Raw genomic sequence first — 16,024 nt, forward strand, 5'->3', positions numbered from 1 at the left:
AACATGGATAAATATATATTAAACAAAAGCTGGAACACAAAAACAAGTCAGAAAATGTTGACCCCTCTGCCAGTTAGAGGCCCAGGGAAATTTCCCCCCTAGCCCATCCTTCTGGTAGGGCCTGGAAGTCATTACATGTGGATCTATTGTCCCTGTAGTGAGGGAGGGTTCTGTTATTAGGAGATCCTTGCCTACATGGGTGATGGGGATATGTCACAGCTGTAGGGTTAGGTCTAGACTAGAGAGCTGGGGGTAGGGCATAATATCGGGGTGCATCAACGTGTGTGTGTGTGTGTGTGGGGGGGGGGGTCCATTGTTGAAGTTGACACTACGAAAGTGAATGGAAAATGCTAAAGCGTTGGGAGTGTGTGTGTGTGTGTGGTCGGGGGAATAATGCCACAAAGATCTTCTACCACTGGATTGAGCTAGACACCCACAAGGCATATGATTTTGCCAAAATATAATTAATTATGCTTTTAAATTGTTTATTATTTACTAAATTCATAAACAAAATTAACAATTTCTGAAACTTTCTTTTTTTTTTAAAAGTATTGGCCAGTGAAGTGGTTAATATAATTGACAAACAATGTACTAATGTCAAACACGGTAAGAATAGCAGGCGAGGCCACCCCTCATAGACTGACACTAACAGATTTAGCTGTAATAACCTATTGTAATGTAATGTAACAACATCAAAGTAAATTTATATAGCGCCAACATATGCCATGTCACTTTAACAAATATGTTTTGGTTAAGATTTGAGGTTTATATATACTGCTTATTAATGACATGTAGCATATGCGTTGGTTTGATCATCAGCACCCAGAGACCAGCTAGCTAGCCTCAGCAGCACTGCCCCTTACATTCATCCCCTCCTAAAACGCTGTACTGAGCGTGCGCATACTGGACTAGAGTCATAGGTGTCGCGGCGGCCATTTTCCCGTAGTCCAAAATGTGATCAGGCCCAAGAAATGGCGACCGGTATCTGTGGAGCCCTACACTCACATATGAAAGGCACAGTTGCGTTTTAGTGGTCATGTAATTTACGTCATTACGTACTCGTCGAGCCAGTGCCGCCTGCGTCGTGCTTCCGCCTGCTACTGCTTTTGCTGCGTTACTCGGGGTGGGGGGAAGGGGAGAGACATCAGCAGTGTCGGTACTGAAGATCATGGAGCCGGACTCAGTGATAGAGGATAAAACCATTGAGCTCATGGTGAGTACATGGCGCCCGCACTACGGGGAAGGAGCGAAGTGATATTATAATGATGGCGACATAATCGCAGCCTGTGATGTGACGTGTAGCAGCGTCCTCTATCATTGTTTTGTTGTGTTCTGTGTAAGTTGTGCGGCGTTATTACATGTGTGTGTGCCTGTTCCCAGCCGGCCCAGCATCTCTCGCCCCCACCGTGCGTCCGTGTGTGTGCCATTGTCCGTACTATAGGCGGATGGTGGATCATGGCGAGGTACAGATGCCCGGCCCTGGTATAAGCCGCCTCATCCTCCGGCGCCCTGAGGGAGAGGAGGGGCCGGCCCCCCAGCCTGTCTGCCGCAGAGCATCCCCTGTACGAGTAGCTTCTTCTGCCTGAACTGGCTCCAAGGGCCGGAGTGTGTATGTGTGTGTCCGCCCCTCCAGAGTGGTTTACACCGGGCTGTCAATGGCATTGCCTCTCCTTCCCATTCAGCAAGGGGCAGGCTGGTTGTCATCCGAGACTGCATGATGGTGACAATATGTCTCCGTCTTCTGAGCTGGGCAGTGATTTCTATTTTGCAGTAGTTAATTCTGTGTAAACATATTTAATGTTTCCATGGTTTTATCTGTAAGCATTTTTTTTTTAACGCATACAAAGGGGAATGTCAAAGTAGCTAAAGGGAATATAGGTTAAGAAGGTGCTGTAAAAAGATATTGGGCATGTGTGCCATGTAAATTGATAGACCCCATTCATTATCAGATTGTTCAGGAGCATATTTCAGGTTTCATTTACTTTTGTTGGCATATTTAATTTAGTATCATAAGGGGCACGTCCACTAGCCGACATAGACAACTGCATGATTATCGTCCGGTTGACCAGCATGTTCGAGCGATGATTGATGTCAGAAACGACCAGCGGGAGCGCGCATCTCTGGGTGTTTTTCGACATTTACATCCCTGATGTGTGCCTGATTTACTTAACAATTGCACAATTACGATGTCATCGTAATCGTGCAATCGCTATGTAATCGGGTAGTGGATACCCGGCATTAGTGATACCAATAAATATGACACTGTTTTTTGACATAACTTACCTTTCTGGTTAGATACAGCAATGTCCCCGTCCTCAATGGCTTCCTCCGCTGTGCTGCTGTGTAATGCGACGGCTGTCTGTGCATGCGATTTTAAATTCCACTTTGTGGGTACCCTGCAACATATGACGTTAGCTGTACAGCGACAAAGAGCGGTAAACTGCTGTAGTTAAAGGACTTATCCCCTTTAGCAAGTACTAAAAGGGTTAAGGGCTATTCCACCGGTAACAGATTCACCTTTTTACAATAATCAACTCTTCATTATTCAACTGCCACCACTAATGTGTGAGCAAAGCATCATAACCCAACAGCCCACAATAAAGCTCATATATGATACTATAAAATAGCTTAAATGCTCTCTTGTGTAAGTTATCCTTTAGTGTTCACTCTAGGCCCGGCGCAGGACCTAGAGAAAGGGCACTCTGGCGTGTGGCCATGAGAAAAGGGGGCATGTTTTTAAGACGTGCCCCCATCACTCTTGGGTGTGCATGCGCCTGGCATCAATTCACTGGTGATGATTGCTACACTGCCATTGTCCCCACCCGAACGCTGCGGCCCACGGGTGGGGACGGCGCCTGCAGGCTGATTTAGCAGGGTGCTACGAAAAAGGGGCAGGGTGCATTCTGTTCTTTTGAAATCGGGCAGAGCACGGCGCACCCCTAAAACAGCCTAGCGGGAACGCTAATCCTTGATACAGATGTGTCCACATACATCTATCCTCCGTGCGCTAGAAGTCTCATTACACATAACGTGTGAGCACTGTGCAAATTTTTACCTTACAATGCATCTTATTCGCAAAGTGATGCGAATAGGACGCACAAGCAGCTTTTCTCATTAAAATGAGATGTGGCATGCCTATATTCTGTGTGTGGCTGTATGCAAAATGCTACTTTACAATCTCAGCGGCTGGCACTGTAACGTAGCAGAATATCGGCATGTCGCATATCATTTGAATCGGCAGGTCGCTTGTGCATCCTATTCGCATCTTTTGTGAATAAGACACATTTTAAGGGAAAAAGTTGGACAAAAAGACACTGTGCAAAGACTCATGCCACGGCATGGCGTGACTAGAATTGCTATTTAATGCGCAAGGATGTTGGATGTATGTGGACACATCTGTACCTAAGCCTAAAGTCAAAGTTGGTAATGGAATCGCCATTCATGAGAAATGTTGCTATGTGTATGTACAAAAGTGGTAAATTCAGCTTCCAGAAATAACTAGATTTTCACAATTTTAATGCAAAATGGAAACATTCAGGGGAAACATCTACATAAATTTGGTAAAAGTATGATTATTAAAAATGTGCCCAGCTTACAGAAATGAAGTAACAGAATAACCATGCTATGGTAACTGAATCACCAGATGGGTAATGAGCATCCAAAAGTGTACTGACTACAATATGTTTGCTGCCTACAGTACTTATGCAATTACTACTGCTTATATTATCTACTATGGTTTACAATATATTTAAGGATAAAATGACACAATTTGGAAGATGGCTCAGTACGTGCAATACTTGTGAATACAAGTTGACATAAACCTACAAACATAGCTTCAGATACATAAAAGAAGTGCAAATCGATAATATCAAGTACAAATGGGTACATTCAAAACAAACTCAAGACTAATCAAGTAATACATTCATAAAATATAGCTTTACTGAGCATGTGGAACAGGAGGGCTAAGATGATGATGTCCCCTGTGATATTAGGCTGTTGCAACAACATTAATACTTGTGTTTTACCCCACCCCCCCAACTTTTGTCTTCTCTTTGTGGGAAAGTAAACACACAATTTATTGAGAATAATATCCAACACTCCTGTTCAGGGTTATTTGAGTTCACAATATGTCATGTTGTAGTGCTGCCGGTACATATTTAGCGTTCCCGCTAATCTGTTTTAGCGGGGCGCGGTGCCCTGCCCTCCTTCTAGAGGGCAAAAAGCACCCTGCCCTCCAGAAGGAGGGCAAAAAGCGCCCTGCCCTCACAGCCTGTGGGTCCCGTCTTCACCCGCGGGACGCAGTGTCCTGCGGGTGGAGAAATGTGCGGTGACCCGGTCACCGCCGGAGAACAGACGCCGGGCGCATGCGCCCGGCATCTATTCTCCCTATCTGCAGCACTTGGGGGCTGCCCGGCGTGTCCGTAAGTGCCGGGCACGCCCTCAAGTATGACGAAAAGGGGACGCTTCTTATAGACATGCCCCCTTTTCATGGCCACGCCCCTGTTTCGCGCCTTAGGCGCGCGCACAACGTTGCCCTCTCTAGCTCCGGCGCCCTGCCTGCCGCCGGAGCTAGAGTGAACACTACATATTATGCCACACAGTGCCTCCAGTTCACATTATGCTACACGGGGCAAGTACAAACCAGCTAACTAAGGGGGATATTTCCTAATGCTGGACATTTCCATAATGCCTCTTTCCTAATCTCTGGGCTCAATTCCTGCCCCCAGCTTCACAAAGACTGTAAACAAGGAGAAGCCTACTGTGACAGTGCAGGACTTAAGGTGCGTACACGCGGTCATACCGCTGAACGATCAGATAACGATCATTATCTGATCGTTCTGCATGTGTTGGATGATCGTTATAGAACATCCAACACATGCATTAAGCCTTCCAATGACTATAACGATATGCAAACTATGTTCGCGGGTCCCTATAGTAAACGGGCTAACCTGGTCCATATCGACCAGGTATGCCTGCTTGCGCGGGCGACGGTAGTTGGTCGATAATTACCATACGTGGCGCATCAACCATCGTGTGGTCGTTTGCAGGGGCCAGAAGCTGTTAGATTTTAACGATAGGATCGTTATCGTACAATTCTGACAGCTTATCTGGCCGTGTGTACGCACCATTACTGACTAGCTCAGCTGTGTCTGTGAGTGTGCAACAGGATTGTGGGAGATGGAACATATCTGTATGAAGCTTTACTGAAAGGGAGAGCGAGATTACCACACTCAAATCCCCCTATTCAGGCCCAGGCAATGGGCTGGACCCAATTTCTTAGCAGGCAATTTCAGGAACTTGGAAGACAACTAAATAAGCTGATTTCAGGGCCCACTGAGCCTCTGGGTCCCATAGCAATGACACCACCTGCACCCATTATAGCCGCGCCCTTGAATCTACTTCCTGATCAAAGGAGCAATCTGATCAGTTACCTCAAATTACAGCCTGGAAAAAAATGTTAGAAAAACTCCCTTTAAAGCAAACGTTAATATACAACTGAGTTTTGATGTAATATCTTAAAATCTGAATAAACAAACTTTTTCTGTGACTGAATCACCTTTACTGTTGTATGTTTTAATTTAACCATATTGTGGAGAGAGAATTATTTATGGCTGTTAAATTCTTATTTCCATTATATTGACCACAATATTGGGGCGTGCCCTACACTTACGGGCATGCCTAGCTGCCCCCAACTTCTCCTGTGTCAGTGAATAGATGCCGGGCGTATCTTAACCGGCGGTGACTGCTGCACCGCTATTTTTCCCACCAGCGCAACACTGCTGCCCGTGGGTAGGGATGGCACTTGGCAGGTTGTTTTAGCGGCGCGCCGCCAAAAGTATAGGGTGCATTCTGCCCTTTTTCAAATCAGGCAAAGCGCGGCGCCCAGTTAAAACAGTCCAACGGGAACACTATGAAGGTACACCACTTTTTTTTTTTTTTTTTTTTTTTCATTTTAGCTTTGCCTAATACAGAGGTTCCCAAACTTTCTTGAATCACAGTGCCCTACAGGATCAGCATTTTTTTTCACGGCATCCCTAGGCCAATCGATTTTACTCGCGACCTGTGCTTCAGTCTAAGAATGCCGGTTAGCGTAACGTAACATCCAGCTTTAGACACACTGAACGGCATTCTCCGAAGTGGTTTTAGTCGGACTTAACAGCACAGTGAATTGAATAGCTCCGGGAACTTTTTCCCGGGCTATTCAGCATTGTGCTGAATTGAATCCGCCCCTTAGAAGAGTTCTGATAATTTAGTGGAAAAATAACGTCATAAGGTAAGGTCTACATATACACTTAGGGCGTAATTCTATTGTTTCAGTCCACCTTCACGCCCGATGGAGCTTTTGAATTGTTGCTCCTGTCGTGCGCAACCAGCTGCCAGCGCCGGCATTTCAGCTTGCACCCCTAGGCGTGTGCGAATTGAAATGGGCAAAAAGTGACCCGTTTGGGCGCCCAAACTACACTTTTCCCGATTGCGACCAGCACTTTGGTTGAGTGTACCAGTTTTACACGGCTAAATCCGACCTCTACAGTGCGATCATCTGTATCAATTGAATACCGTCCTTAAAGTAAAAGTCCAGTCTCATTATACAGGCCAGTTGGTCAACAGAAATATATCTGTGCAGAATTTGTAGTAAATGTCATGGTAAATGTTTCGTCAGTGTATTATCTGTTTTAATATTTAATCTTGTTCATAATTTTTTTTTCTGTTTTGTTAGACGTCAGTGTCTGTGTGTATATATATCTCCAAAGTACGGCACTCCAATAAAACGCACACAACTGTGCCCAGTGGTGCACATAAAATGTATACAAATAAGGGCTGAGGTGTGGCACTCCCCAAGTCTTGACAAACTAATGCTGGCCATACACTCTGCAATTATTGGGACGATCCGCCCGATATCGGCGGATCGCCGCGATATTTGCAGCGTGTATGCGGGCGACCGAGGGTTAAATATTGCTCGGTCGGGCATGCTGGATTGTCCAGCATGCCCGTCCGATGCGATATTTACCCGGGAAACTGACGGCTGCATCGGGCAGTGTATGCCCAGCGCGGCCGACAGACAGACATTTCCTGTGTTCCTTCCTACAGAAGGAACAGGGAAATGTCTCCTCCCCCGGGGGTGGAGCGCGGATGTCGGGCTATACACTGTGAGATTTCTCTCACAGTGTATGCCGGCGACATCTGCGGCTGGCAGGCAGCCAGATAAAATGTATGTCGGTCTGACAGGCATTTTATCTGGCAGTGTATGCCCAGCATTACACTGCTACAGCAGCATAAGAGCAACGTTTTAGTATTTTACTGTCTTTAGGGTCAGCTTTATGGGCACTGTCTTTAGTATAAGAACTTATGAAAAGAATAGCTCACTTTATATCACTTATAGACCAGCTCGGAAACAGAGACCCGGCGTCTGTCCAGCAGCGCATAAAGAGTGACTTCATTGCTATGTGGCAAGCACACTGCGCATGACCAGACCCATCACCATAGGAACCACGTATACAAATAGCTCAAGCTGTAATACATGCAATAGAGTAGTGATAATGACTGATCTCAGCAAAGAACGTTAATTATATGTAAAAATATATAGATGGCAATAATTATCATTAATTAGTAAAACATGATAAAGGTAAATAATCATTTACCTGTGCGGTAATAATGCCAGGTCGGTGTATCCTGCGTTCTTTACATTTTAAAAGTAGTAACTCATGGTCACCACCTGTAGACAGAGGAGGTACATGGTCTATCGTGATATTTCAAGCATTATGCAAGTTATGACCGGCTTCAAGGAAATGCAGCGCCACCGACTGATCACTGTTACCACTCTCAAGCGGCCCGAATAGTAGAGCGATGTACCGCCATTCTCTTTAAATTGAGGTTTGGTTTTACCTATATAAAGACCACGGGGGCAAATGATCTGATAGACAACAAAAGTAATATTACAATTTAAATGGTAATGTATCCAATTTCTCCTTCATCCACTAGGGGACACTGGAGGACTTCAAGACAGTGGGGTATTGACGGTGCTGAGTGGAGCTGGCACTTTAAATTTAAATGAAGTGTGACTAGCTCTTCCCCTCTATACCCCCCTATAGGCCAGTATTAGTTTGTGCCCGAGTGGGAGCAGGTCACAAAAAAGACGTCTCCTACTCTAAGGGCTAGGAAAATAGAATTTGAGGACAGACGGGCAGTAGCTGCAACTGCCTGTCTGCTACGTGGGATGCTGCCGGAGGGGACCCACTCGCAAGTGTATGCACTTCGCCTGGGGTCCTCGACACCTGAGACCTCAGTCTTCAGGGGGGGGGGGCCACATGCCGCTGCATGCAGCGCGCATCGCGGACCCCCCACAGTCAGAGATGCATCGGCAGCAGCAGGAACCTCCTCATCGTCTCCCTATGAGTACAGCTGGCCCCCTGATTAGCAGGGCAGCCAACTTATTACATTAGGCGGCCCCACACATAGATCCGCGCCGGTGGCACAGCCACCAGCGCGTTATTTATAAGTACAGCTGGCTCCCTGATTAGCAGGGCTGACAGAGGCGGGCTCACATTCCAGAGAGCGCGCAGACGGCAGTAAAGCCAGCGCGTCTCTCTGTCAGTACAGCTGGCTCCCTGATTAGCAGGGCAGCCAGCTTAGCGCTAACACAGGTGGCTTATCAGAGCCCCCACAGAGCGCGCCGGCGGCAGCTCAGCCTCCAACGCGTCTCTCGCTCTGTGTACAGCTGGCTCCCTGATTAGCAGGGAAGCCAGCTTAGCGGTCAGAGGCGGCTTCTTAGACCCCCCCACAGAGCGCGGCAGCTCAGCCGCCAGCGCATCTCTCTCTCTCTCTCTCTCTCTCTCTCTCTCTCTTTAGCAGGGAAGCCAGCTTATGGCTAATAGAGGCGGCTTCCTGTGCGCTCCGGCTCCCTGACAAGCAGGGTAGCCGGCATTGTCCCTGCATTAGGCGGCTCATAATACTGCAGAGGCAGTATATATATAAATAAAGAATGTACTGGGTACAGGCGCCCGTTTACACGCCGCTAGAATGCGGGGGGCGGAGCTTAGCTCCGACTTCCCTCTCCTGCCTCCCATCAGCCCCAGCGTTTCTCTGCAGACTGCTGGCGGCCATTACAGGGTGAGGCAGCACTGGACAGCCTACGGACCTGTATGTATCACAGCATGGGTTTAGGCTGATGTAAAATGAGCATTTGGAGCATAATAATAATAATTAATCCTTTGCCTGGCGTTCTGGCACTGCTAGGAGCGCCGTTGTGGGCAAGTGTGACTTTCTCCAAACTCTCTGTACCCCAGTATATTCTGTTTTTCTTACCCTCTCACTTAACCTCTTTGTGTTTTGTGTGGGGTCTGTATGTAGCATGACTGGCAGGTCTAAGGCTTCGCAAAAGTTATTTACCTGCAAAAAGTGTGGAAAGAAATGTACACAGGGACAGTCATCTACCTCCAGATTGTGTGACGGTTGTTATACGGATCAGCAATCTGCAGAGATGTCAGAACCACCGTTTTGGACGCAGGTTACATCTGTTATGTCCTCTCTCGGCTGAACTGGAGGCTTCTCGTAGAGAAAGAGAGGCTTATAGGTCAGCTGCTACAGAGGAACCAGCATGGGCGAGATCCCTAGCTGTTTCTATGGAGGGGATTTCCAAAGCCATGACAATGGCGTCCGCTCCGCAGGTCTCTAAAAAGAGATTGTTACCCTCAGTCCTCCATTGGGATGACCCAGAGGAGGAGGAGGAGGAGGATATGCCCGAATTAGAAGAGGGTGAATATGCCCCAGATTTGCCTAAAGAGCCTCTGGAGTCTGATCCTGAACAGGTATCAGAGGGAATAGAAGCCTTGATTGCTGCAATACGACAGGTATTGCACATACAGGAAGAGGACTCCGGTCCTTCAAAACAGTCTTTCTTTCTTAAGAAACAAAGACAAGCTACGGCTTTCCTTATATCGGAAGAGCTGGAATCTCTTCTAACGACAGCCTGGGAACATCCAGATAAAAAATTTCAGATGTCCCAGCGTTTATTATCTTTTTACCCTTTTCCAGCGGATAATAGAAAGGCTTGTGAAACTCCTCCTACGGTAGATTCATCTGTATCGCGATTGTCAAAAAGACTACGCTCCCTGTTCCTGGAGTCACTTCTTTAAAGGACATGTCCGATCGGAGACTGGAGAGCACTCTTAAGTCCATTTACACTGCTGCAGGGGTGTCTCTTCGTCCAGCGATCGTTAGCTGCTGGACTAACAAGGCTATTGAAATTTGGGCTAAGCAATTGGCGGACGGAATGAAAGATCAACTACCAATGGAGGAACTCATTCCATTAGCAGAACTCCAGTCTTTTTGTCGTTCCGAAGCCGGACTGTTCGGTCAGACCCATTCTAAACTTAAAGGATCTCAATCCATACTTACAGATCTTCAGGTTCAAGATGGAGTCTCTTCAGTCGGTAATTGCAGGCTTGGAGGAGGGCGTATCATGGTATCTCTAGATATCAAGGACGCCTATCTGCACATTCCCATTTGGCCACCTCTCCAGGCTTGCCTGAGATTCGCAGTTCGGGATCCACATCTCCAGTTTCAGGCCTTGCCCTTCGGCTTATCTTCGGCCCCACGGGTATTCACAAAGGTTATGGCTGTGATGATGAGTCTCCTTCGTAAACAAGGAATCACTATTATTCCGTACCTGGACGACCTACTCCTGAAGGCGAATTCCAAGGATCAACTATTACAGGACATCACCGTGACGCACAACCTCCTCATTTGTCATGGATGGATCCTGAATTTTCCTAAATCGCATCTGCAACCGAGACAGAGATTGCAGTTTCTAGGAATGATCATGGACACAGTGTCTCAACGTGTGTTCCTTCCCCAGGACAAAATAACTTCCATTCAGGAGATGGTGAGGTTGGTCCTTCGACGTCGGCAGGTTTCGGTTCATGCATGTATCCGACTTGTGGTGAAGATGGTGGCAGCCTTCGAGGCTGTCCAGTACGGTCGTTTTCACTCCAGACCTTTTCAGCCAGATCTCTTATCACAATGGTCGGGATCCCACCTGTTTCTTCACAAAAGTCAGGTTACAACCCAAGACTCGGATTTCCCTACTGTGATGGCTAAACTCAGTTCACCTTGCGGAGGGAAAGAGATTTGGAGAGTGGGATTGGACGCTTCTTACCACGGATGCAAGTCTAAGAGGTTGGGGGGCAGTAGTTCTGGAGCATCACTTCCAGGGACGCTGGACAGCACAGGAATCGAGTCTTCCAATCAACATATTGGAGTTAAGAGCAGTTTTCTATGCACTACAGACAGCAGCTCACTTTCTGAGGGGCCGAGCAGTCAGGGTCCAGTCCGACAATGCCACAGCAGTGGCATACATAAACAAGCAAGGAGGCACCAGAAGTCGTGCGGCCATGAAGGAAGTCGGCAGGATTCTGATCTGGGTGGAAAGCTACGCAAGGTCGATTTCGGCAATCTTCATTCCGGCTGTCGAAAATTGGGAGGCAGATTACCTCAGTCGTCAGGATGTACATCCAGGAGAATGGGCTCTACATCCACAGGTGTTTAAGCAGCTGGTCCAACGGTGGGGTCTTCCGCAGGTCGACCTCATGGCATCCAGGCAGCACCATCAACTGCCCCTTTACTGCTCTCGAACAAGGGATCCACAAGCGGTGGCTGTGGATGCACTGTCAACACCATGGCGGTTCCAATTAATTTATCTGTTTCCTCCATTTCCCCTTCTCCCTCGAATCCTTCAACGCATCAAGAGGGAACAGGCCAAGGTCCTGCTGATAGCTACGGACTGGCCTCGCAGAGCTTGGTACTCCAACATTCAGCTCCTGTTGGTAGACAATCCGTGGCCCTTACCACTCAGAGAGGATCTGCTCCTTCAGGGTCCTTTACTCTATCCAAACTTAAAACAGCTACGTTTGACGGCCTGGTTGTTGAAAGGGCCATCTTAAGACGTAAAGGGATACCTTCCAAGGTGATTCCTACGATGCTTAGAGCCAGGAAGGAAGTTACTTCCAAGCATTACCATCGTATTTGGAGGGCATATCTAACCTGGTGCGAACGTAGAGTTCTGCCTTCTACGGAGTTCAGTCTTCCCAGATTTCTGCTTTTTCTGCAAGCAGGTCTCCCTGCAGGCCTTCGTTTGGGATCTCTGAAGGTACAAATTTCAGCATCTCGGTTTTCTTCCAAATGAAATTGGCCTTATTACCGGATGTGCAAACTTTTCTGCAGGGTGTGGTTAGATTACAACCACCCTTTGTTCCTCCTACAGCTCCATGGGACTTGGACTTCGTCCTGTCTTTCTTGCAGTCTTCGTTGTTCGAGCCTTTGGAGTCGGTGGAATTGAAGTATCTTTCATGGAAGGTGATGCTTCTGCTGGCTCTGGCTTCCGCCAGGAGGGTGTCGGAGCTGGGAGCTTTATCATGTCGTCCACCATATTTGGTATTTCATGAGGATAGAGCTGAGCTACGCACCAGAATGGATTTTCTGCCTAGGGTGGTTTCGGCCTTCCACATCAATCAACCTATTGTGGTTCCGGTTCTTCCACAGGATTCTCCTTCTTCTAGATCCTTGGATGTGGTTAGAGCTCTTCGCATATATGTAGACAGGACGGCAGCAGTTCGCAAGACAGATACTCTCTTTGTTTTGTATGATGCTGCTCGTCCGGGTTGGCCAGCTTCCAAACAGACACTGGCTCGATGGATTCGTCTGACCATACGACAGGCATATTTGGCCTCGTCTAGAGAACCTCCATCTTCCATTACCGCACATTCCACTCGCTCAGTGGGTGCCTCGTGGGATGGATTTTGGTACTTACCGATAAATCCCTTTCTCCGATTCCACAGGGGACACTGGATGCCCACCCTGCGCTATTCTTCCTGCCACCTGTTATGCCTGTTGGCGAAATGTTTGTTGTCTAGGGTGATGTTATGAATGTTAGACATGTTTGTCGTCTCTTGTTTCATTCTATTTTGCTTTGTTTTCACCTTTCAGTTGTTATGTGTACTTTCGCCTCCTCCTCTTCTGTCAATCTTTTTTCTCTGCTCCCCTCGGGCTCGGTTCTAATACTGGCCTATAGGGGGGTATAGAGGGGAGGAGCTAGTCACACTTCATTTAAATTTAAAGTGCTAGCTCCACTCAGCACCGTCTATACCCCACTGTCTTGAAGTCCTCCAGTGTCCCCTGTGGAATCGGAGAAAGGGATTTATCGGTAAGGACCAAAATCATGTTATTGTTTGGTCTAATCAGATTCATGCGGATGAGGATCGCAAACATGTTGAGATGCAGGCTAATATTTGAAAGATTATGATGCAGTGTTCGTCGGGTTTGTGCACTACTATTCCTAATATTATTATTGTTTATATGGTACAGGTTGAGTCTCCCATATCCAAAGTTCTTGGGACCAGGGGTATTTTGGATAACGGAATATTCCGTATTTTGGAATAATTGCATATCATAATGAAATATCTTAGGAATGGGATCCCAATATACACACAGAATGCATTTATGTGATATATACACCTTATACACACAGCCTGCAGGTCATTTTATACAATATTTTCAATAATTTTGTGGCTCAAGCAAAGTTTGTGTACAGAAATGAAATTCATTTATATTTCATATACACCTTATACACAGCCTGAAGGTAATTTTATACTATATGTTTTAATAATTTGTGCCTTAGACAAAGTTTGTGTACATTGAACCATCAAAAATCAAAGGTTTCATTATCTCAGTCATGCCAAAATTATTCCATATTGCGGAATATTTGGAAATGGGAGACTCAACCTGTACCACAAGTGTTCCGCAGCGCCTTACAAAGTACATAAACAAATAAGTGACCAGTGACTTACAATACTATACAGTGCAGGACAAGGACATGGATAATATAGATTGCTACATTAGCGACCATAAGACCCAGATATGCAACAGAGCATAAGCAACCAAGTGTTAGGTGCTCTAGTGTGGGGAGTAAGGTGTAGATGAAAATAAATAAAAAAAGCACATGAGGTTAGAGTGCTCTGCTCATAAGCGCTTACATTCTAAAGGGGAGGGGCAGACAAACCATTTTATTACAGTTATGCCACATACCCTATATACCTCTTCAGTACCCATGAGTCCCACTCTACATACCAGTCCATGTCTTCCAGTACCACAAGCTACAGGGGTGCCTAGAGCTAAATAGGAGGGAGTGATGAGGGGTAGCAATAGTAGCCTTGACTGCTCTGCAACTCTAGTTTCGCCCTGATGTTCCCAATGGTAGATTGAGCAGAAATGCATTAGCCTACTAGTCAAGATGGGTCTGTCAACTGGTGAATGATTAGCACCTCCTAAGGACAATGATCTGAATGCTGGGAAGAGCCAGTGAGTTGCAGCAGAGGTGTTGATTTCTAGGGGGCTTTCTGCTCCGTCTAGTAAGTGTGACTCTGCTAATACCCTGTGTTGCAACAAGGCATCGTGTGTGTGTGTGTGTGTGTGTGTGTGATCAGCAGACTGTGTGTTTTGCCAACAACGGGATGGTGAGAAGGCTTAGAATCGGGAAAGCTGTCCCTCTGTAAAAGGGCAGGATGTATTTTTATGTTTACAAATGGACAGGTGCATTTCTTTTTAAAAACACCACCCTCTCCGTCATTACTCAAGTTTACTGTCTGGGCATCATCCTCTACTCCGTACTTTTATTACGATCTTGCCTCTTCCACCTTCGCAGTATCTCTAGAATCAGGCTCTCACTGTGGACGCTAAGAAAATGCTTGTTCATGCCTTTTTCACTTAAAATCTACACAACCTTCTCGTCTTTGGCCTCCTCTCCCTATTTCAATTAAATCTTGAATACTGCTAGCTGTCTCATTTACGCTGCTCTTTCTTATTCTCACGCCTCGGCCAACTGCTTCACTGGCTCCACCACAGAATACAGTTTAAACTCACCCTCGCTTATAGGGCCCTATTTATTAATATACATTTTTGCAAAAAAATGTGAAAAAAGGTTTTTTTTTTCACATTATTTTAGTATCACATAGACTTAATAAAAGGCAATTGGAGTCGTTTTCATGAGAAACTGCTCCAAGCCCTTTGATTCGCATATTTTATTTTTAGTAAACCGGCTCCTGCACTGTGACCCCGGTCAGCTGCTCTATGTCGGCAGGTGACTGGGGTCAAAGTGCAAAAGCTCGGAGACCAGCTGACTGGAGCCCCAGAGAGGATCTCACTGGAGCACCGATCAGAGTGTAAGCTGAAGGGGGTTGAGGGTATGGTGGGCCAGCAGCGCATGCGCAGACACCTTCTCACAGTATGTTTTGCAAAACATACAGTGAGGTGTGTGTGTTGGGGATTTCCAGGGACTGAGCTTTATCGCAAGTTCTGTCCCTGCATCCGGATGTTTGTACATCCAACTGATATTTCCTAAATATCAGTCCACACAACTACCCCTTCTCACTTTTCATCCTCCTGGTTACACCTCTCTCTTATGGTTCAGTCCTAAGAGAGAGGGTTGGTGCGACTTGGGTCCTGCGATCCGTTCTCACGGCAAACACCAATGAGCAGGTAGGGAAAATCTTTATTTCAAGTTAACCTCCCAATGAATAATCATGCACTCGGAGGAGATTAGCATATTACATTGCCATTTCTAGCTGGATCTTGTATTTGTCAGGTGCGCGCATTTGTGCTAGGTCTGCGAGTTTCATTAAACAAACTCGCATCTAATAGGATTGATCCATCACAGCCTTCTTTATTTGTTCACACCTCATTGCTCTGTTACTAATCCTGTCTGTCCGCCTACTTGTCTATTACAGGATCATTAAGTGCTGATTTACTTCCTACTCCTCTCCCTGCCCATACAACTTATTACTAGCAATTGTGAGTTGCTCTACCCTACACTTCTACTATATTCTCCACCGTTCCTTTGATTCTATAATACTACAGATAGAATTATGGCTGTGTATTCCAGTCTATAAGGTGAAAGAGAGACTGCTCCTGAAGCTAATACAGCTTCATTATACTCACCATTCGATGACAGTCCTGGGCTATGAATTATATTAGC

The 16,024-nt window shown here is 46.4% G+C and overlaps 1 protein-coding gene and 1 pseudogene across 1 annotated transcript in view; both read left to right on the top strand.

Annotated features, from left to right (window-relative positions):
* The first annotated feature begins 1,031 nt into the window (after positions 1–1,031).
* Positions 1,032–16,024, top strand: part of FBXW11 (F-box and WD repeat domain containing 11) — a 123,211-nt gene continuing 108,218 nt past the window's right edge. Inside the window, exon 1 of the mRNA XM_088451288.1 lies at positions 1,032–1,213. Coding sequence (XP_088307414.1) covers positions 1,169–1,213 — 45 coding nt within the window. The 5' untranslated portion in view covers positions 1,032–1,168. The remainder of the gene's footprint in view (positions 1,214–16,024) is intronic.
* LOC148539636 (uncharacterized) overlaps positions 10,413–16,024 on the top strand; it is a 28,155-nt pseudogene continuing 22,543 nt past the window's right edge.

This window comes from Taudactylus pleione, unplaced genomic scaffold (assembly GCF_031769625.1).
Source record: "Taudactylus pleione unplaced genomic scaffold, aTauple2 ptg000025l, whole genome shotgun sequence".
Classification (NCBI taxonomy): Eukaryota; Metazoa; Chordata; class Amphibia; order Anura; family Myobatrachidae; genus Taudactylus; species Taudactylus pleione.